This window comes from Cricetulus griseus, chromosome 7 (assembly GCF_003668045.3).
Source record: "Cricetulus griseus strain 17A/GY chromosome 7, alternate assembly CriGri-PICRH-1.0, whole genome shotgun sequence".
In the NCBI taxonomy this organism is placed as follows: domain Eukaryota; kingdom Metazoa; phylum Chordata; class Mammalia; order Rodentia; family Cricetidae; genus Cricetulus; species Cricetulus griseus.
Window position 1 is genome coordinate 83,279,935 of NC_048600.1, and position 21,784 is coordinate 83,301,718.

The 21,784-nt window shown below is 48.9% G+C and overlaps 1 protein-coding gene across 1 annotated transcript in view; it reads right to left on the reverse strand.

The window, feature by feature from the left end:
- Positions 1-21,784, reverse strand: part of Dnah2 (dynein axonemal heavy chain 2) — a 109,740-nt gene that overhangs the window by 5,670 nt on the left and 82,286 nt on the right. Inside the window, exons 52-75 of the mRNA XM_035448122.1 lie at positions 21,594-21,761; positions 21,199-21,359; positions 20,796-20,935; positions 19,440-19,572; positions 19,203-19,342; positions 17,312-17,522; positions 17,072-17,188; positions 16,741-16,882; positions 15,334-15,503; positions 15,077-15,193; positions 10,677-10,841; positions 10,087-10,212; positions 9,824-9,972; positions 9,684-9,750; positions 9,410-9,560; positions 9,066-9,214; positions 8,773-8,906; positions 8,452-8,596; positions 8,132-8,331; positions 5,436-5,562; positions 3,592-3,778; positions 3,291-3,439; positions 3,025-3,208; positions 2,253-2,443 (exon numbers count right to left, since the gene is read on the reverse strand). Coding sequence (XP_035304013.1) covers positions 2,253-2,443; positions 3,025-3,208; positions 3,291-3,439; positions 3,592-3,778; positions 5,436-5,562; positions 8,132-8,331; positions 8,452-8,596; positions 8,773-8,906; positions 9,066-9,214; positions 9,410-9,560; positions 9,684-9,750; positions 9,824-9,972; positions 10,087-10,212; positions 10,677-10,841; positions 15,077-15,193; positions 15,334-15,503; positions 16,741-16,882; positions 17,072-17,188; positions 17,312-17,522; positions 19,203-19,342; positions 19,440-19,572; positions 20,796-20,935; positions 21,199-21,359; positions 21,594-21,761 — 3,623 coding nt within the window. The remainder of the gene's footprint in view (positions 1-2,252; positions 2,444-3,024; positions 3,209-3,290; positions 3,440-3,591; positions 3,779-5,435; positions 5,563-8,131; positions 8,332-8,451; positions 8,597-8,772; positions 8,907-9,065; positions 9,215-9,409; positions 9,561-9,683; positions 9,751-9,823; positions 9,973-10,086; positions 10,213-10,676; positions 10,842-15,076; positions 15,194-15,333; positions 15,504-16,740; positions 16,883-17,071; positions 17,189-17,311; positions 17,523-19,202; positions 19,343-19,439; positions 19,573-20,795; positions 20,936-21,198; positions 21,360-21,593; positions 21,762-21,784) is intronic.

A 21,784-nucleotide genomic window follows, 5' to 3' on the forward strand; every position in this document is an offset into this window, starting at 1 on the left:
CCCACATGGTGGAGCCAGGCAGTGGAGGCACTCGCCTTTAATCCCAGCACTCGAGAGGCAGAGGTAGGTGAATCTCTGTGAGTTTGAGGCCAGCCTGGTCTACAGAGTGAGTTCCAGTACAGCCTCCAGAGCTACAGAGAAACCCTGTGTTGGGGGGTACCCACATAGTGGAAGATAAAACTGACTTTTGCACTGTCATTATCTTATGGCATTAAAATTCATGCCACACCACAGCATAAGCATTCTCCCCCATACACACAAAATAAATAAACAAATGTTTAAAAATAAAAGATACTGAAGTGGACAGCTCAATGGTAGAGTGTGCATCTAGCATGTTCTGGTTCTGAGTTCAATTCCCAGTCTTGTTCAAAAAGGGAGGGCAGTATTTTTATTATATGGGTGACAGATTTATAAAATATTTGACATTTAAAAAATATGTACAAGCCAGGCAGTGGTGTTGCACGCCTTTAATCCCAGCACTTGAGAGGCAGAGGAAGGCAGATCTCAGTGAGACCAGCCTGGTCTACAAAGTGAGTTCCAGGACAGCTAGGGCTACACAAAGAAACGCTGTCTCAAAGATACGGAAAAAAGCTGGGCGTTGGTGGCACACGCCTTTAATCCCAGCACTGGGGATAATCCCAGCACTGGGGAGGCAGAGGCAGGCGGATCTCTGTGAGTTCAAGGCCAGCCTGGTCTCCAGAGCAAGAGCCAGGATGAGAGAGATAGAGATAGAGATAGAGAGAGAGAGAGAGAGAGAGAGAGAGAGAGAGAGAGAGAGAGAGAAAATACTTTTGATGGCAGAAAAAAATGAGCCTAAAACACTCCTGGCCACACACCTAGGGGAGCACATTTGGGGGGTAGAGGCAGGAGGATCAGGAATTCATTGTTATCTTTAGTTATATAGTGAGTTCAAGATCAGTCTAAACTACATGAGACCCCTCCCCCCAAGGACCAGGCTGGCCTCGAACTCAGCAAGATCCAATTGCTTCTGCCTCCCAAGTACTGGGATTAAAGGCGTGTGCCACCACCTGGCTGACCCTGTCTCATTTTTAAATAAACGTCAACTTTTTATTTCTTCCCTGGCCTAGGGGTGGAATCCCCCACCCCACCCAGGAAGCTGGGATCAAAGGTATGTACCACCACCCGCCAGTGCCTTATTTTTATTTTATGTGTATGTATGCCTACATGTATGTATGTGTGCCACATGCATGCAGTGCCTATGCAAGCCAGAAGAGGGTGTTGGGTCCCCTAGGACTGGTTGTGAGCCACCATGTGAGTGCTGGGAATGAAGCAGTCAATGTTCTTAACCACTGAGCCATTTCTTCAGCCGTGTCTCTATGGGGTTTTGTTTTGTTTTGTTTTGTTTTTTGTTTTATATACATTGGCAAAAAAAAAAAAAAAGAATCTTGATCTCAAACTAAGAGCAATAAAAAAGCTACCAAAATAAGCAAACCAGGCATGGCAGTAGCTTCACCCACCTGAAATCCCAGTACCTATGCGTCTGAGGCAATATGATAGCAAGTTTGAGGCCAGCCTGGGCTACACAGCAAAACCCAGTCTCAACCAACCAACAGCTGGGCATGTATCTCAGTAGCTCAATAGCACAGCAATTTCCTTGCGAGGCCCCGAGTCCTATCATAACAAACAACACACCCTTCCAAGTAGCTTACGTGGGGGTCTGTGGGTATGAGAATGCTGTGACAAGAACAGATCTTAAAGGGTCAGTGTTGCTATATTCAGTTATCACTGGATTCAGCCATGAACCCGTGAAATTAGAGATGAGACTCTCAAGAGAGCTGGAAGAAAGGAGGGAGAATGAGGCTGAGGAACTATGTGGTATGAACTTGAGAAGACAAAGCTATCCCAGGAGGCAGGAGTTTCCTTGATGTGATAGGATGGATACAGGAATTCACACCCAGAGTGTGCCTCTGGGTGCTGACTTATTCTTTGGGGCTCAGTGTCCTGCCTGGAAAGTAAGAGTAGCAGCTCTTACCTGATGGGTGAGTGTGAAATGAGTTGATAATGGTGTTAGACTGGAGGTTGGCATATAGCAATCACTCAGAAATGTTATTTACGTTGCCACACAGAAGAGAGGTGGAGGGTTTTTGTTTTTTGTTTTTTTCTTTACAAAAACAACCAAAGTCAACAAAAGGTGTGTTATCATTAAGGCTGGGGCCTGCCTTCGGTACCAAGGAGAAGAAAGGCAAGCTGAGCTGCCACCACAAGTAACGCTGGCTCTGTGGCCACCGTACCTTTGGTGGCTCTGTGGTCATCTTGATGCTGGCCTGCAGGATGGAGATTGGGAAGTCTGGGTGAGGACTAGAGCTGAGCCAGAGACGGAAGGAAGGGTGAGGGTCCTCCACCTGCAGTTGCTCCACCAGCTTGTCCAGATTCGGCATCCACGACAGTGACAGGTGGCAGTTTGCCAGGAACACCCAGTGTCCTGCAAGGAGGTGCCAGGGACAACGGGAATAGTTCCTCAAGCTTTCTGACCCACACACTTTGTACTTGGTGGCAACGGGGTTGGTGTCATATGTCAAGTGTTACTTCTGGGGTTTCTGAAAAACTGGAACCGCAATCCCAGTAATGGGGTTGAGGTTGGAGGTTCTGGGGAAGGTGACTGGGGCTGAGTAGTGGAAGGAGATGGATGCTGTGCTGGCTAGTTTTATGTCAACTTGACACAAGCTAGAATCATCAGAGAGAAGGGAGCCTCAGTTGTGAAAATAAAATCAGGCTGTAAGCAAGCCTGTGGGGAATTTTCTTAAATATTGATGGGGGAGGGCCGAGTGGGACTACCTCTGGGCTGGTGGTCCTGGGTTCTGAGCAAGCCAGTAAGCAGCACCCCAGATGGCCTCTGCATCAGCTCCTGCCTCCAGGTTCCTGCCCTGTATGAGTTCCTGCCCTCGATGCTTTTGATGATAAACTTGTTGTATGGAACTGTGAGTGACATAAACCCTTTCCTCCCCAAGTTGCTTTTGGACATGGTGTTTCATCACTGCAACAGTAGCTAAGACAGTTACTAACCCTGTTTCACACCATCTCGTAGGAGACGAGCAGCAATGGGAGCCTGGCCCTGGCCCAGGGACAGGGCATGGAAGCGCTGGGCCATGCCTGTGTTTTCTGCCAGCTGAAGCAGAGCACTGGTGGGGTCCACGCCGGGAGACAGGATGAATACCAGTGGGGACCGTGGGGTAGAATCCTCCATCACCTGGAAGCACAAGGATTGGTCTCAGAACAGGGGGTGGGGGAGGCTACAGCAGGGCGTTGCGCAAAAAGGCAGAGCCACTGACCAATTTCATGTTTAGCACAGGCGGTTCAATGAATCGAGAGCCAAGGTTGGAGACAATGAAAGAAGTAACACAGAAGGACACACGGTCCTGGCGCAGGGAGCGGACGATCAGCATCCTCTGCATCTCATTGCAGGCATTTTCCCACTCACCTGGAGACACGCAAACAACTGCCCTCAGAGTGAGCCTGGAGAAAATCTGAGCCCAGGGAGACCTCCAGGGCTGCCTTTGTGAGGGGAGCTGGGGTAGGGGCAGGGTATAAAGGGAAGGACAGACAGGCTGTAGGGAGGCAGAGGCTGGGCACCTGGCAGCATGGCCTTCTCAGGGCCAGAGTTGGTATACCACAGGTGCCAGTCCCGAGGGTACTGCTCAAAGGAGTTCATGAGTCCGTGGAAGTTGGTCAGTTTGTCCAGCTCTGTGATGTTATCCCAGTAGGCATCTGCTAGCCAACTAGTACATGGGTTGTCCATTTGGCCTTCCCGATCCAGAACCTTGGGAAAAGAAGAGAGAAGAAAGATGCCTGGATCCTCGAAAGAAAGAAGAGTTACTGAACTGGGCATGGTGGCCCACGACTTCAGTCCCAGCACTTGGGAGGCACAGGCAGGTGGATCTCTGTGAGTTCGAGGTCAGCCTGATCTACACCAGACAGCCAGGGCTACACCAGAGAAACCCTGTCTCAAAAACAAAACAACAACAAAAGAGTTACTGATTCTAAACATTCCTAAAACAAAACGACAACAAAAAAAAAATGACAGATGTTTGTTGTAACAGCTATGCCAACTACCCCGATATTATCATTTTACACACACACACACACACACACACACACACGCACGCACACGCACACGCACACGCACACGCACACGCATGCACGCTCGCGTGCGTATTTAAATGCCTCATAGTAAGCCAGACATGGTGCCCGTCACCAAAGTACCCAGGCTGAGACAAAAGAACTACCAGGAATTCAAGGCTAGCCTGAACTATAGAATGAGTTTTAGGCTAGCCTGAGCTATAAAGAGTCTTAAATTTTTAGATTAAAAAAAAGTCACACTATAGCCAAAATAACTGTATAATTGCTATGTTTTAATTAAAAATAAAACATGATATTTTAAGTCATCTCCCCCACCTGTCTGTGTGTGTGTGTGTGTGTGTGTGTGTGTGTGTGTGTGTGTGTGTGCGCGCGCGCGCATGCCTGCGTGTATCTCCAGTGTTGGTCTTGTATGAAACAGAATGAATGCTGAATAAAGAGATGGATACAGGAATCCAAGATGGATGCGAAGCCACCTTTCCTGAGGCCTAGATAGGGATGGGGGTGGTGTATTACTGAGCCCATAATAGTTGAAGTTTAGGAAGCTGGTGCCCTCTGGTGGTTTAGTGGCAGAAACAGCTCCAAAGCTACTCAAGGTAGACTCCTTACTTAACTGCTCCACTCTGTTCATATAGTCATTCTTTTAAATCACAACTTGGAACTTTTTTCCTTGGTATGTGTGCACAGGTATGTGTGTGGTATGTGTGTCTGTGGTGCATGCATGTGAGCGTGCAAGCATAAGGGAGACCAGAGAATGATGTTGGGTGTCTCCCTCTAGCATTCTCTTGAGACAATTATCTCTCCCTGTGGGAAGCTTGCCAATTAGGCTAGGACAGCTGGATAGTAAACTCCCAGGACCCCATCTGTCCTTCACCCCCATGCTGGAGTTACAAGTACAGGTGGCCTCACCTGACTTTTTTTTTTTTTCCTTGTCTGTTTTTTGAGACAGAGTTTCTTTATGTAGCCTGGGCAGTACTAGACCAGGCTGGCTTCAAACTCACAGAGCTCCACCTGCCTCTGTTTCCCAAGTACTGGGATTGAAGGCACTACTACTGGGTAGTGTGCCACTACCACCTGGCTCTCAGCTGACTTTTTCTTTATTTCTTTTCTTTTCTTTTTGTGAGAGAACCAAGTATTCGTGGGTCATAGGTAAGAGGTGTGCCAATGACCAGGAATCAGACAGTGAGCCAGCCCCACACCCCCCAGGGTGCTAACTGTAACCTGTTCCTAGCATGGTTTTTCCTCAGATCACTTAGCGAAGCCTTAGAGGCACTGCTGAATCTGGAGTCCTCATCACAACTGCTTCCATCCACCTTTGACTGCCATGCTGACCAACTCACCACACCCCCACGAAGAAAGAAGTTGTATTCGTCCATGTTGAGCTTTCCAGAAGTTTCCAGGATTTTGGCACACATGTGAAAACTGAACAGTAGTTTGTGGCGCTCAAAGAGGGTACGGCAGGTATACCTAGGAGAGAAGCACAAAGGAGATGGAGGAATGGGGTGACATGGGGTGAGCTGCCTTACACTCACTGTGTAAAGGTCACACACAGAAGGACTGTAGTCAGCATCTAACCCAAACCTCCTGGAAACGACCAAGGACTCAGGGACCTTGAGAGACTGACATAATTGTCCTGGAGTTCACCGGTAACTAGGCATTCAGTTCCATTAAAAAACAAAGCATTGCTTATTCCCTATCTTGCTGGACACTCAGTAGTCCTGAAGATAAGTAAACTACAGTCTCTGTCCTTGAGGAAGTCATGGCCCAGCAGAAAGGACATATGCTGTGATATGGGGTCCTAGAGGAAGTCAAGATAAGCCACAGTGAGTCCTACACGGAGGTGGGAGTGGCATCGAGGGAATGTGAGGCACACTGTCCTGCTGTGCCTCGTTCCCTTAGAAACATCCTGGGAGGGGCTGGAGAGATGGCTGGCTCGATGGTTAAGCACTCATTGCCCTTTCAAAGGACCCAGGTTTGATTCCCAGCACCCACATGGCAGCTCACAACTTTCTATAAGTCTAGTTCCAGGGGAACCTGACACCCTCACATAGGCACAAATGTAGGCAAAACACCAATGCACATAAAATAAAGATCTTGAGAGCAGGTGCCATGATGTGTGTGGGGACTATCCAAAGGCAGGGAGAAGGGGGAATTGGGTGTTTCAGGGACAACACACAGCATCATGAATGCCAGGGGAAAAGGACTTGGGGTGAAAGTCAACAGTGCTGCCCAGGCAGCTGGCATGAAGCAGGGGCAGGTGGGCTTTGGGGATCATTCAAGATATGACAACCACTTGAAGGGACCAGCTCCCCATTTTGGCAGCCATAACAGCCGAACACGTGCTTTTCTGACCTTGCCTTGGTCACTAGAGGTTAGGTGCCTGCCTCGTGACAAGGGACCAATCAGAAGTTAGCTGGTGGCGCTATGCTTTACGGCTCTGGGTGTGCTTTACAGACAAGTGCACAACAATGACACACAGAGCAAAGCAACCACCCTGGGAGGGCCTATGGGCCATAACAACCAGTTGGCCAATCAACACAGGGCAAGCCCTCCAAGCCTGGAGGCACACCAATCCTGAGCCTGTGCGTACCCCTAGACACTCCCCTTACGCTGCCCTACAAGATCTCTCTGCAGCCAGTTCGAGCTGTCTTTGCTAGCCATCTGCCATGGCGGGTGGGTGAAAGACCTGAGCTAACATGGGGTTAGCTCGTTAAACAATAAAGCCTCATGCAGTTTGCAGCAAGTTTTCAAATCTGCCTGGTGATTAGGGTGACTGCGGTCCTGGGCTGAGACCCAGGAGGCCTGAGTTTTCCGGGGGTCTAACACACTGAAGGGGCAACAAGGTTTATGTCTGGAAGTCTGACACCAGCAACTGGAGAACACACTAGGAGAGACACAGCAGCAGGGGAACCCATGAGGGGAACGTAGAGCCATCCATGTGAAAATATGCACTAAGGCCCAGCCCTGGTGGTCAGGAGACAACGGGGAGGGAGAAGTGATCAGAAATAGACATAAGCAGAACCCAGCAACCAATGGAGCTGGGAGAATAAAGAGTAACTCCAAGTTGCTGATGTGAGTGATGGGGTTAGTGGGTGTGCCATTTAGGGATGAGGGCTCTGGCAGAAGAAGGCAGATCACAAAGTTTATCTGAAATAAGCAGGACTTGAGGGGTCTGTAGGGAAGTCCAGGTAGAGAAGTCAGATGCTAAAGAGAGAGAGAGAGAGAGAGAGAGAGAGAGAGAGAGAGAGAGAGAGAGAGAGAGAGAAGTCAGGTGCTGTTCAAAGTGTGAACCATAGGAATGGCATGATGGCTCAGCAGGTAAAGGAGCTTGCTGCCAAGCCTGGTGGCCCAAATTTGATCCCTGGAGCCCATAAACTGGAAGGAGAGAATGGACTCTTGCAATTTGTCCTCTGATCTTCACAAACTTGCCATGGCACATATGTGAGTGCCACCCACTATAAAGTAATTAATAAATGAATGTAGGTTTTTAAAACAACAAAAGACATTCCATAGATCAGGATCTACAGCTCCCAAGAAGCTTATTAGAGATAGAATCACAGACCCTGACCCAAACCTGAATCCTGATCTCTGTGTGTGTGGCTGTGTGGCTGTGTGTGGCGCTGTGAACATGCTCATATGTGGATGGGTGGATGGCACGTATGCACAATGCATGTGGAGGGTGAATGACTTCCTTCAACTGCTGTCCACTTCATTTTTTGAGGCAGGATCTCTCACTGAACCTAGAACTCCATCAATTCAGCTAGACCTGCTGCCTGGAAAGTTTCAGGGATCTTGTCTTACCTCCATAGTGCTGGGATTACAGGCACACACCACTATACCCAACTTTTGATGTGGGAGCACAGGATCTGAATTCAAGCCTTCCTGCTTGCGCAGCAAGCAATTTACTCACTGAGCAATTTCCCAGCCCACTCCCAATCTGTATTTAACTCCCCCACCAGAGTGGCACTGTGTCTCATGGAACTAGGGAGGTTTCAGCCAGCCACTTGATCCCCTGCCTTGTGCATGGCCATCAGACCTGTAGACAGCATAGGTATGATAGTCGTTCAGATATTCAATGCGGTCCTCCAGCTTAGTGCTTCGATGGCTCTTGTCAATGCTGAGTACAAAGAGGCCGATGTAGGCATCCAGCGAGAACTGGTACATGGGGTCAATGCGACCCATGTCATTGAGCACGAAGAACAGCACTGAAGCCCGCTGGGCACACGGACGGTAAGCCTGTAGGGGTCCATAAGAGTCAGGGCCACAGCTCAGGAAGGAAAGGGTCTCAAGTCAGCATGATCTTACTTGTTTCTTGGTAGCTGGTCAGGGACCAGACTGGAGGGTACAGAAGTTTACCTCTCTGGCCAAGTCAATGTTGATCTCTGTGGTCTCACTGGTCTCTAGTTGCTCTGTCACCTCAGAGGCTGTTATCTTGGATGTCTGAAGGGTGTTCACCAGCTGCACATCATCTAGCAGAGAACCTGTGGCCTCATTCAGCAAACTAGGAGGAAGCCAAGAGACACATGGATTAAGGCGTTTGGAAGACTGGAGGGAAAGGACTCTTGTTGGCTCTGTAGGGTACCAGTTGCACCAGTGAGTAGACTGGTTGGATGCCTATTGGGAGCAGGCCTGGTGGGTGGGGTTGGGGTGGTGTGGGGATGAGGATGACATACTCACCGGAGGATCTCATCCTCAAGTTCTTTGAGCTTTCTCTTCCCAGCGGCAATGTTGATGACCAGCGAATCCTTCTGCTCCTCCAGCTCGGGACGCTCCTTCCGAACCACAATGCCCAGCAGTTGGGCTTCCAGGCCCTGAGAAGGCCCAGACTCAGAGTGAGGGTCCCATGCCTGTGGTCCCTCACCTGCCACCCTTTTAGACCTCCCAACCCCCAGCTCAAGCTTGGCTTTTTCCTTGTGTTTGTTACAGACTGAAGCCTATCCAGCTTCACCCTCACACCAGCCCTTACCTACCTGCTCCTTGACAGCAAAGTTGACAATGGTGGTCTTAGCCGAGGTCTCTGGGCTATAGTGGGGGTTGGAGAGCTTTGTGGTGAGGTAGAAACGGAAATTGGGATTGTATTCCACCTCCTTGTCACCAATGCGCATTAACAACCGGCCACCTGTGCTCACAAAGCATCAAGGGCAAGAGTCTCATATTACAGGTGAGGGCTGACCCAGTCCCCACTAACTCAACCCGCCCTACAGGCTTCACTGAGGCCTAATTCATGGGGACACAGATCAAGAGCTCCCTTTCCACCCTAGTATGCTACTTGGGTAGTCTTCAGGATCAGCCCACAACAAGCCTAGGCTCTGACCAATTCGAGCTACAGATTTGTTGAGCACTGGGTTGAGTGTGGGGTCCAGATATTCCGGCACATTCTGAAGTAGCACTGGAAATCCAAACTGGATGGCATTTTCTAGAATTCGAAGGTAATCGAGCATCTGCAGGTCGATGACCTTAAGGCCCTAGAGAGCAAGGAGATGGATGGAAGCAGCTTGGAGGAACACAATAGCTAAGAACAGGACCTTGAGAAGAAACTAGGCTTGGGAGACTCCAGGGGCAACCCAAACCACTGCCCCACCTAGTACCTGGTTTCCTTCCATGTTCTTAATCCACTTGAGGGCTTGGGCCTGAGGATCAATCATGAGGGCCCACCTGAGAGGGAAAGCCTCAGTCAGAAGACAGGCCCTGCTCCTCTTCTGCCTCTCACACCCCTAACTGTTCTCACCTGTTGCCCCTGGTGACAATGATGCCATTCTCCGTGGAGAAGGCATCTGAGGGCAAGCCCTGGATGTTCCAGTCCCGAACTTTGGTAGGGTTGGACAGAAAGCTATCAATGGCAAAGCGAGGTGAACAGGGAACCTGAAGCGACCGGATCTGGGGGGAGAAGAACCCTCAGACTCAGCAGGAGTTGAGCAGTTCTGCCTCTTGCTTGCACCTCTTCCCGAGCATACCCCTAGTGCTCCCTTTTCACACCTGGGCTCTTCTCACCTTCTTGATCCAGATTTGATTGACAATCTCATCCCGGTAGTTGGTCAAAAAGGGTCCCATGTAGGACAAGAAGGCAGCTGCGATCAGACAGTCACCCACTAGGTAGCCCAGATCCTCCTCCAGGCCCTGGTATACAGTAGGGGGGTGTAAGTGTGAGGGACCCCAGACCTTTGGAGATAGTTGAAATGCTTTGAAAGATAATCTCCTTTGATTCTGGTCTGGATCAAAGCTAGTCTTCCCTTTCTAAAGCCCTGCACTCTGAGACTTCTAATTATCTACTGATAAGATCTAACCCTTTCAGGAGCCAGGAGCTCAGGGAGATAGAGACAAGTTGGCCCCTGTCTGTCATCTTTTAGGAAGACAAACTATAACAAGAGGTTTAGTGTGCCTTCCAGCTCCCTCAAGGAACCCACCGCTAGTGGACAGGATGCTGTTCCTTGTACATTCTCACCAAATCTGACAAGGGGGGAAAGACGCCCACTGTCTACTCTTGGATTTTCGATGACCATTGCCTCTCAGTGGACATGGGGATGGTCTCTTGAATCAGATGGGCTGCTTGAGAGGACAGCCACTGTTAGAGCCCACCTCACCTGCACAGTCTCTTCCCAACGGGCCTTTTCACCAGCTAGCCCAGACACCAACATTCCTGCTCGCTCCAGCTTCAGCTCCATCTCTTCAGATTTCTTGCGAAGCTCCTCCTTCTGTGCCAGCTTCTCATCGTACTGTTTCTTCAGCATCTCCAGTTTCTCTGCTACCTAGGAATGATTGGCACATGGGGGATAGAATACACAGGCCTCAAGGGTAGATTGTTTTAGGTCAAATTCTGACTTTGTCACTTGAAAGTGCCTGCCCTTTGGGTCAATTGATGTCTCTGAGGGCCAGTGACTTGAGTCAGTCCTCTAAAGGCTGTACACATGTACACACACACACAACAAACACACACGCACGCACGCACGCACGCACGCAGGCACGCACGCACGCACGCAGCACACAAAGTGGAGGTGCACATCTGGAATCCCAGAACTACTGGAGAGATGGGAGGTAGAAAGAGGAGAGTCACCCAGAAGCTCTAAAGCCAGCTGCATCACCAGGGTAGGAGAGGAGGCCAGGACCCTAGAAGCCTGTCCTCTGGCCTCTAGACGAAAGCTGTGTACACGCTCACACTCACATATGTCACACAGTTCACGTCTTTTGAGGCTCTGCTTCCTCGTGTATAATATAAGAGTAATCCTACCAGACGGAAGTGAGACAAGGAGTGAGGGATGTATATTATGTCAGACGAGCTTCGTTAACCTTCCTTCCTTCCTTCCTTCCTTCCTTCCTTCCTTCCTTCCTTCCTCCTCTTAGAGCCCAGAATCTACCTACTAATGAAACTCACATCTAGGCAGAAGATAAAGACCTCATGAAACATGATGAGCTACATCAGAGGCTGAGACGTGCAGTAACTCGGTGTTAGAGGGCATGGCCAGGCCTGCCCTGGGTTCAGCCTCCAGTGCAGCGGGAAATCAGGAGCGCGGCTTGGTCTCACAACACTTCTGGACACTGACCAGTGACGCCAACAGCAACTTCCATTTAGAACTCTTGAAAGTAGTTTTCCAGTGGGAAGCCAAGCATGGTGCGATAGCCTGGAAATCTAGCACTTGGGTGGCTGAGGCAGAATGATCACCAGTTCAAGGCCAGCCTGAGATATATATAGATGGTTCTGGGCCAGCCTGGGTTACACAAGTGAGCATGTTCTCAAAAAGAGATGCATGAGATTAGCACCCCTAAAAAGCAGGCTCTGCTATCAATGGTGGCTGCTACTTGTAACTATAGAGCTTAAGAGGAACCAGGCGTTGGTGGCGCACGCCTTTAATCCCAGCACTCGGGAGGCAGAGGCACGTGGATCTCTGTGAGTTCGAGACCAGCCTGGTCTATAAGAGCTAGTTCCAGGTCAGCCTCCAAAGCCACAGAGAAAACCCTGTCTCAAAAAACAAAAAACAAAACAAAACAAAAAAAAAAGAGTTTAAGAGGCAGTGGCAGGAGAATCTCTGAAAGTTCAAGACCAGCCTATTCTACCTAGGGAGCTACAGGCTATAAAGTGGGACTACCTCAAAACAGAAAAATAAGGGTCCGGGAGAGGAGGAGAGAGAAAGAGAAGGAAAAAAAAAAAAGCAATGGCAGCAACAATAGCAGCTTCTTGGCCATCCCAGGCCAGCAAGATGTCTCACTAGGTAAAGGCCCTTGATGACACACTTGACAACTCCAGTTCACTCCCTGAAGCCCATAGGATGGTAGGGAAGGAGCAACTCCTGTGAGCTGTCCTCTGATGTCCACATGTACACACACACACACACACACACACACACACACACACACACACACACACACGACTGGACAAGTGGCTTAGCAGTTAAGAGCACATACTGCTCTTTCAGCATCCATGGCAGGGCAGCTCACCACCCCAGAAAGATCTGACACCTCTGGCCTCTGGCAATGGCATTCCCCTTCAAATACCCACATACATGCACACAAACACTGTTTGTTTGTTTGTTTGTTTGTTTGAATTATTTGAGAGGCTGAGGGAGGAAAACAACAAATTCAAGGATTCAGGTCCGAAGAGTGAGTTTAAGGCCAGCCTGAGCAATGTAATGGAGAACCTATCAAAATAAATAAAAACACTTACCAAGGGCTAGAGGGCTGGGAACACAGCTCATTTGTAGAGTGCTTGCCTAGCATGCACCAAGCCTTAAGTTTGACCCCCAGCACCAAATAAACCAGGCAATGCAGCACCCACCTATATTCAGCATTTGGGAGTTGGAGGTAGGAGGATCAGGAGAGTTCAAGGTTATCCTTGGCTGTACATCAAGTTCAAGGCTGGCCTGGGTCACAGGAGGCTCTGCCTCAATAAATAAAACAAGCAGGCATCTGGCTCTTAAATTTTGCAACCTTGATCAGCAGTAAGGGGAAAATGCTGGTTTTCCCCATCTGTTTACTGTTTTGTTTTGAGACAGGGCCCACATCATGTTGTTCAGGCTAGGCTTGAATATCTGGAACCAAATGATCCTCCTGTCTGAGATGCCGTTGCACACAGCTCTCCTGTCCACTTCCTCTTACCAATTAGTGTTCTTGAGTACATGTGGCTCATCCACTAAGAGTCCTAACATTGTGAACTCTGTTTGTCCATGAAATGAATCATTTGCAGAAAGCTCCAGAGGTTCCATTGTTTAAACATAAAGGAATGACTTAAGTACTTGGCCCAGGATATGACTCATCTGGGAGAGAAACCTTGCCAAGTGGGTTGCCTCACCTATGGCTATGACCTCCTGGAAAAGAGTCAGTAGGAGAGAAGGCTTTGGGAGAGTTAGGAGGGGGTTATGACCACAGAATGGAGTGATGGAGATGTGTGCACAGATGGAAACCTATTCTCCCATCCTGGATGAGTTGTCTGCACAGGCCAAACCACAAGAGAGCTTGGGGACATCTGTACTTCTGACAGTAAAAATGACTGTGATGGGAAAAGACAGAGACCAGCTATGGACAGGGCATCAAAGAGTCACAAACCTGGTGCCTGTCCTAGCTCTGCTGGTAATTAACCTATAGGTAATAAAAATGCCCCAAATAGCATGTGCAATGTAAAAACAATGTGTGTTTGTGTTCTTAGTCACTGTTCTATTGCTGTGAAGAGACACTGTGGCTAAGGCAGCTGAAAGAAGAAAGCATTTAATGGGGAGCTTCCTTGAACTTTTAGAGGGACAATCTGTGATCATCATGGTGAAAAGCAGTGGATGACAGCTGTACATCCTGGTCCATAGGCAGCAGACAGAGAGAAGGAGAGAGAGGCATAGAGGAGAGGAGGAGGGGAGGGGAGGGGAGGGAGGGGAGGAGGGGAGGGGGAGAGGGGGAGAGGGGGAGGGGGAGGGAGAGGAGACTGACTTGCCTGGCATAGGCTTTTGAAACCTCAAAGCCTGCCCACAGTGACACAGTTCCTCCAACATGGCCATACCTCCTAATCCTTCTAATCCTTTCAAAGAGTTCCACTCCCTGGTGACTAAGCATTCAAATATATGAGTCTATGGGGGCCGATCTCATTCAAACCACCACAAGTCAGTATGTACGTGTACTTGTGTCTGTGTGTATGCACACAAGCACTGATATTAACATAGCTAATCTTTGGAAGGATGGAGGAATTTTGTACAGATTGGCTGCTTTCACAGAGGGAAGTTAGATGCTACGGACCAAAAGGTGGGAAGACTTTTTGTTGTGTATTCTTCTGTAACTTTGAATTGCAAATTGATTTCAACGTGAGTATATTATCTAGGGATGAAGTTGTATGTATTATCTTTTTGTTGTTGTTGAGACAGGATCTCTCTGTGTAGCCCTGGTTATCTTGGAACTCACTATGTAGACCAGGCTGGCCTCCAACTCACAGGGATATGCTTGCCTTTTCTCCTGGGTGCTGGCATTAAATACATGTGCTACCACACCTAGAATATTATCTATTAAACCTATGACTTAAAAAAGAATCAAATGAAAGACAAGGAGAATTCTGAATTCTTTTGATAGTGGCACTTGACTGTTCTTCATGGTTTAAAAGTCGTTTAAAAATCCTGTAGGAAGTCGTCTCTCTTGTCTACCCTGCCCTTAGTAACTCACCCCCACGGCTTCTAGAAAGCTCTACCCCCGCCAATTACAGACACCCCTACTGTTCCAGGCCCACACTTGCCATCTTGACCCTACTGACCCATTCCCTCGCTGAAGACTGACTCACTCGCTACCCACATGCCATCAGTCAATATCCCCAAACCTATTCCAAGGCTGTGACAGGGGTAACTTGGACTCTGGGACAAAAGTGCCCTGTGACCCACAAAGACAACAAGCCCTAGGAGCCTTTTGCATCCTACGCAGGGGAGCGAGTTCAATACTGTAAGACAGCAGAGGTGGGCACAGAATGAAGGTGATAGAGTCAGACAGAGGAGGAAGGGCTCCAGAAGACCAGAATGAAGCTCACCTCCCGAAGCTTTTCCTGGGCCTCAGCTAGAGCTGCTTGCTTCTCTTGAAGCTGGGCTATGGCGGCATTCATTCGGATCCGCTTGGGCTCTACCACTCGGTACAGACGCCCATACAACTGTGGGAAGACAGCCAGGCTCCAGGGTCCCCCATCACCCACCCACCCACCAAGCACCTTCCTTCTGATCTTTGTCTGCCACCCCCCAGCTTATCCAGGACTGTCCCCTCGGGTCCCCACCCATTTTGGTCACCACCTACCTCCATGGCCCGCACCCACATGCAGAGGGACTTAGCAGCCAGGGAGACTCTGCCAATAATATCAGGCTGGAAGTCAGGCTGGGCACAGTAGGCTCCGATCTTCTTCAGCACCTTATCTGAGATGTTGTCTTTATCAAAGTGGATCAGCGACTTGATGAAGTTCTGTTCACCTGTGGCATGACATTTTGAGGCCTCAGCCAGAGGGCCAAATCCCGTTCTCCTTGCCCAGCTCCAAAGCCAAGATATGTGATGACCCCTTCTGATCTTGCTCCTTCTACTTGCTGGCACCCTCTTGGCCCCCAGGGCCTTTTCAATCTCCCCTGCCTCATCACCCACTCCTTTCCCTTAATAAACTCAGCTAAATCACTAAACCCAGCATTCTTTCTACGTGCTTTGTACTCTCTTCTGGACAAAAACTGCCAGACTAGCCGGGCATTGGTGGTGCACGCCTTTAATCCCAGCACTCGGGAGGCAGAGGCAGGTGGATCTCTGTGAGTTCGAGACCAGCCTGGTCTACAAGAGCTAGTTCCAGGACAGCCTCCAAAGCCACAGAGAAACCCTGTCTCGAAAAACCAAAAAAAAAAAAAAAAAAAAAAAAACTGCCAGACAGAGAAAGCCACAGAATGAAAATAGTGTCCCGAGGCCAAACAGATGGCTCAGTCAGTAAAGTGCTTGAGACACACTCATGAAGATCTAAGTCTGAGCCCCCAAAACATAAGTAGAAAGGTAGGCATGGTAGCAAGTACCTATAATCCCAGCACTGGGGAGGCAGAGACTGGAAGGTCTCCCGAGTGCCCAGGTCAGTCACTCTAGGTAACCAGAGACCCCAGGTCACTGTCAGATACCCTGTCTCAAAAACAAAACAGGTGAATGGTTCCTGAGGAACAACACCCAAGACTGACTTTTGGACTTTGTAGACACACACACACACACACACACACACACACATACACACATACACACACACACACTGGGAAATATACACAAAGAAAGTGTAAGGAAGTAAGACAGAGAGAGAAAAGAAGAGTCATTTCTCGTTTTCTATTCTTGCCTCTGTGGGGACATAGAGACATTCCTGTCCTTGGCTCTTGCTGTGCATTCTCTTTGCTTCAGAACAATTTTCTTTTGATTGCAGTGAGAGGAGCCAGTTTCTTCTCCTTACTCCCAAAGAATCCTAATGGGTGCTGGGGCTTCTCTTAACCTCTGTGCTCCTGGGGGTGGGGGGGTTCTCTGCGGTACCTCAGGCAACCTTGCAGAAGGCCTGGGTGGGTGTCTCTGTGGTACCTGGGCGGGGGTGGTCTCTGCACTACCTCAGGTGGCCCTTGCAGAAGGCCTGATGAACTGTATATACTTGATCAACAAACACCAGACAAATGGAAGTCTCTTCTCACAGTGCCCTCTGCTTACCAAGCTGCCGCTTTGCCTCTGCCCATGTGGGTTCATTGCCACGCAGAATCATGACTGCCTGCATTACAATCTCCACCTGGGCGGGAGGTCTTCCGTAGGACTTGATCTCACCTATATCCTTCTTGTTCAGAGACTCCAGAGCCTGGGAAGATGAATGGATTAACTGAGAGAACTGGGCAGGAGTCAGCTCAGATAGCAAGATGGGTCTTTCCTGGACACAGAGCCAACTGAGGTGCCACCTCCCCATTTCCCACCTCCCCAGGGACTCTGAGGGCAAAGAAGGCTGGTCCCATTCCCACTCCTGGCACCATCTGGTGCCAGCCTCTGGTACCCGCATGGCTTCTTCAAGGGCTGGCAGTGCCTCCTCTAGATCCTTCTGGGCATTGTCTGCTAGTGCCTGACACTTGACTTCCTCAATAGCAATCTTCTCGCTATGGGCAGTGACAGCCTAGAGATGAAAAGAAGATACAAGGCTTTGTCTTCGTCTTGATCAAAGGTGAGAAGGATGAATGAATAGAAAACCAAGGAGGAGGTGAGAAGAGGAGTGGGTGCAGGGGGCAGGGCCACCGACCTTCTGCTGCTCATCGGCTTCCCGCTTCTGCTGCACGATGATGACCAGATACTCTTCGCACTGTTTCTGGAACTCGGCCACCTTTCTCTTGGCTTCTTCCAGCTCCAGAGACATCACTTCTACTTTTTCCCTAGTTTCATCAATCTTAAACAATCCAGTCCGCAGCTTATTGGTTTGGTCCAGCAGCTCCTGCCGCTTTTCTGCCAGAAGCCTGCAGAGGAGCAGTGGTAAGCTGCAAGTCTGGAGAGGCTCAGAGGAAGGAGGTGTCTTACTCCTTCAGTGTTTCAGTTTCTCTCTTCCGTCGGTGGCCACTGTCTGCGCTCACAGACAGACATACAGCCTGCTTCTTGCCTTTACATAGCCTGGTCAGGTCTTTGTCACTTCCAACAAATTTCCCACAGTCTTCTTACCCCGATTCTCTGTCCTCCACACCATTCTAACACATCACTCCCTCTGCCTGGGTATCTCCCACAGCTCCCACCGTGCAGCAGGCAGCTGGGCCACAATGGTCCGGAAAACACGAATCCACCCAAAGGGGCAAGTGAGTCCTACTCCAGCTTCTTTCTCTCTCTGTGGGAATCAATGGGAACCCAGTCCTCCTACTCTTCTGTTTAAAGAGAAGCTAAAAATCTGGATTTAAAAAAAAAATTGTGGGTATTTCCTGGACTAAAGGGTTTATCAAAATGATTCGTGGGGCTGGAGAGATGACTCAGCAGTTAGGAGCACCGACTGGTCTTCCAGAGGACTCAGGTTCAATTCCCAGCACCCACATGACAGCTCACAGTCATAACTCCAGTTCCACGGCATCTGACACCTCACACCAATGCACATAAAATTAACTTCAAAAACCTGATTGACAAATAGAAAGAAAAAGGCAGAATGTTGGTCTGTATGTCCAGAAAGAAAAGGGCTCACCGGTATATTACTCTAAAATAGTGCCTAGCACATAGTAGGTGCTTAAAAAGAAATACATGGTAAGTGGGTGAGTTGACATTAAGTCATTCTTACAAATTGCTTCCCCCCCCACAACTTTGATCAAAATACTCAATCCTGGTAAGTGTAATGGGTCATATGCTTGTAATTCCAGCATTAGGAAGGTTGAGGCAGAAGGACTGCTATGAATTTGAGGTTATATCCTCTGCTACATAGTGAGTTGAAAGCCAGACTGTGCTATGTATGTGAGAAACTGTCTCAAGAAAAGTCAAATAAGATACAATATCCTTTACAATAAGCCAGCAATATTGTTCCTCTGATTTCTACACCACTTAGCTCAGCTAAGCTGAGGACTGACAAGACACCCAGGTAAAACAGTATGGGGTTCAGTCTCCGCAGCTGGTACCCAAGACCTCAACCTGTAGCATCTGATTCTAACTCCAGGTGGACAGTGTAGGATTGGTTATTTCTGAGACAGGGACCTTGTATGAAGCCACACTGTCCTGGAATTCATAATTTTCCTATGTCAGCCTTCCTAGCGCAGGGAATTTATAAGCATGTATCTCTACACCCAGCTATTTCATAAAAATGGTCAGTCTAAGAGACATTAGAGGGAGAGACAGAAGGGTTACAAATATTAGAGTAAGCTCCCAGCTAACTTTATGTGGTCTGAAAAATATAGAGAAACACCATCCCAGTAAATAAGGACAATCAGGATATAGAGGCATTGGAGCCTCGGGGACATGACTGGGGGCTCTAGAAAAGGCCTTCCCAATAGAAGTCCCTCCTCTCATTAACTTCCAGGGAACAACTAAGACCCTCCGTGACTCTGCCATCCCTCCTTAGTGCCCATGTCCTCCAGCCTGTCCCTCTGGCCAGATACTGGGTATCATTTCACCAGCCAACACCTTTGAAGGATGCCACCCCCATGGCCCTCCTTGTCTCCCAGTTTCCATACTTTTTATATCCAGACACGAGCTCCAGGTAGTTTGTGGGTGTGACATAATTGTATCTCCGAAGTTCCAGCAGCATCTTCTGGGAATACTGAGCCACGGACCAGTGCATGGTGACAAAGATCTGGGCCACCTTCTTGTGGATCTGAAGCCAACAAAACAGAATGCAAGATACAGGGTGTGGACCAGGGAACGGAGGGAAGGTGTGGGCGTGGCAAAAGTGTCAGGAGGGAAGGGCTCACATTCTCATGTGTCCCCAAGTCCACTCCTATGATGTACTTCTCAGCCACTTCTAGCAAGGCCTCCTTGGGCCACTCTGAGAACCAGTTGATGGTTGTGCAGTTCACCAAGGCTGGGTATTGGCGAATCCAGTTCCTAGAGAGAAGGGGAGGACATTAAGTCTCCTCGCAGATGCTCTCAGCTTTCTAACACATGCCCACCCACCTTACAGAAACCGGGGGCCCCATCCTGCTCCTCCTATCTGTTCATGCAGGGTTACCTCCCCACAGACAGCTCAGCACAACATTTGAGAAATGGTCTTGGAAAAGAAACAAAAGAAATGGTCTCAGATCAAAAAGGCCTAGATCCACGTTTTCTAGGTGTTGCTCTAACAAGGATCTAACATGCTCTAACATCAGTTTCCTCCTCTCAAGAGGGGTTCACAGTATGTACTAAGTTTGTTGGGAATTCGGTGGGGTAGCCCAAGAAGAAAGCTTAGCATGGCACCACCGTGATAAATGCACCATATGCCATAAATTAAAAACATAAGCAAAATGGTAACCTGCTTTGCCTCGCCCTCCTCCTAAGTTTATTTTGGTTTGATTTTTAAATTTTTTTATTTATTTTTATTTTATGTGCATTGGTGTTTTGCCTGCATGTATGTCCGTGTGAGAGTGGAACTGGAATTGGAGTCACACAGACAGCAGTGAGCTGTCGTGTGGGGACCGGGAATTGGACCCCGGTCCTCTGGAAGAGCAGACTCTCCAGCCCTAATTTTTTTTTTTTTTTAAAAGACAGGGTCTCACATATAGCTCTGGCTACCCTGAATCTCAGCGTGGTCTCAAATTTGCAGCAATCTTCTTGCTTCAGCCTTCCAAGTTCTGAAATTATAGGTGTGTATTGTCACACCCAACCTGTTCCTTCTAGTTTTGATTGTCTTGAGATACCTAGTCATACCAAGAATGGATAAAAAATTTTGTTATGTATGCATTACTATGTGATTCTGTTCATCCTTTTATCAAAAAGGATAAAATAGTCCTATGATACAATACGGATGAAACCTGAGGACATTATAGAAGTGAAATAATAAGTCACAAAAGGGCAAATACTGCACCATTCCACTTGTATGAGGTCATCAAAAGTCATCAAGTTCACAGAGATGGAATTTGAAGCTGGGAGAGGGGAGTTATGCTCTACGGGGTAAAGACTTTGAGTCTGGGAAAATGAAAAGACTCTAATGGGTTGTTACAGAACAATGTGGGTGCTTAACACTGCTGAACTGTGAAGGGAGTCTCATGGAACACCCTAACTTCCAGAGGAACAGAAGACCAAGAGGCAGGGGAGGCCACTGGGGAGAAGGACGATCCAGGAAGCATTACCTGAAGGGGTCTCCCACTGGACTCAGGCAGAGCACGATGTGCAGGTTGTTCCGCACGCGCTCAATGAGGTATGCGAAGATGCTGTCCGAGGTTTCTGGAATCTGGTCTGCCCGGGCCTGCTCTATGATATGGCTTTGGATCTGGACAAAAGACACACTGAGTCAGGGGAGTGAAGTTCTCACAGCAGTATGAGCCAGACTGAAGGTGAGGTTGGCAGGCTGGGGTGGGATTTAAAGCGACTCTGCCCCGTGAGGCCTCTGGGGGATGACTGGTGAGAAACAGCCCTTCAGCCTCACAGGGCCTGATCTGCTGCATGGGGATGCTACAGAAACAGATTCGGAGTCTGAATTTAGGTGGTTGTTAGGAAAGCCAAAGAACCAACTTAGCACCGAAGGAACTGTACCTCTTCAAATTCGTCCGATTTGTAGAGATTGGGGACTTCGCCTGAGCTGAGGATGTTGTTGATGTCTTCTAGGAAGGACTCATCGGCGATCTGGGTATCCACGAAAAGGAAGGACGTGGCCGTGAGATCCACCCCTGCCTGGCGATACAGACGTTTGATATCTGCCAATCAAGTGAAGGACAAAGGAAAAAACACGTACTTCAGACTCCCCGTCATCGTCCTCAACCCTTCAGGACCCTCCCTCAGTTCATAAGCACCCATTGGACGCACACCACCATCCTACGCCAGCAACAAAGGCCAGAGACCTCTCTGCACCTGGCATGGCAGTCACTCAAGCAGCTCATCTTTCATTCTAAAACCTCTGCCCTCCTCCGGTTCAGGAGCCCCAGCCATACCTTCTCGGAATTCCTGTTTACGATAGTGCTTGGTGACCTCAATCTGGAACGTGTTGTACTCGCAAATGGAAGAGGCCAAGCGGGCCAGACTCTGCCGTCCACTGCCACCAATCCCCACCAAGAGCATGTTGCCTCGAGGCTGTCCAATTACCCGCACAATCCGTGTGACTGGGAAGCAGGGTGAGGGTAAT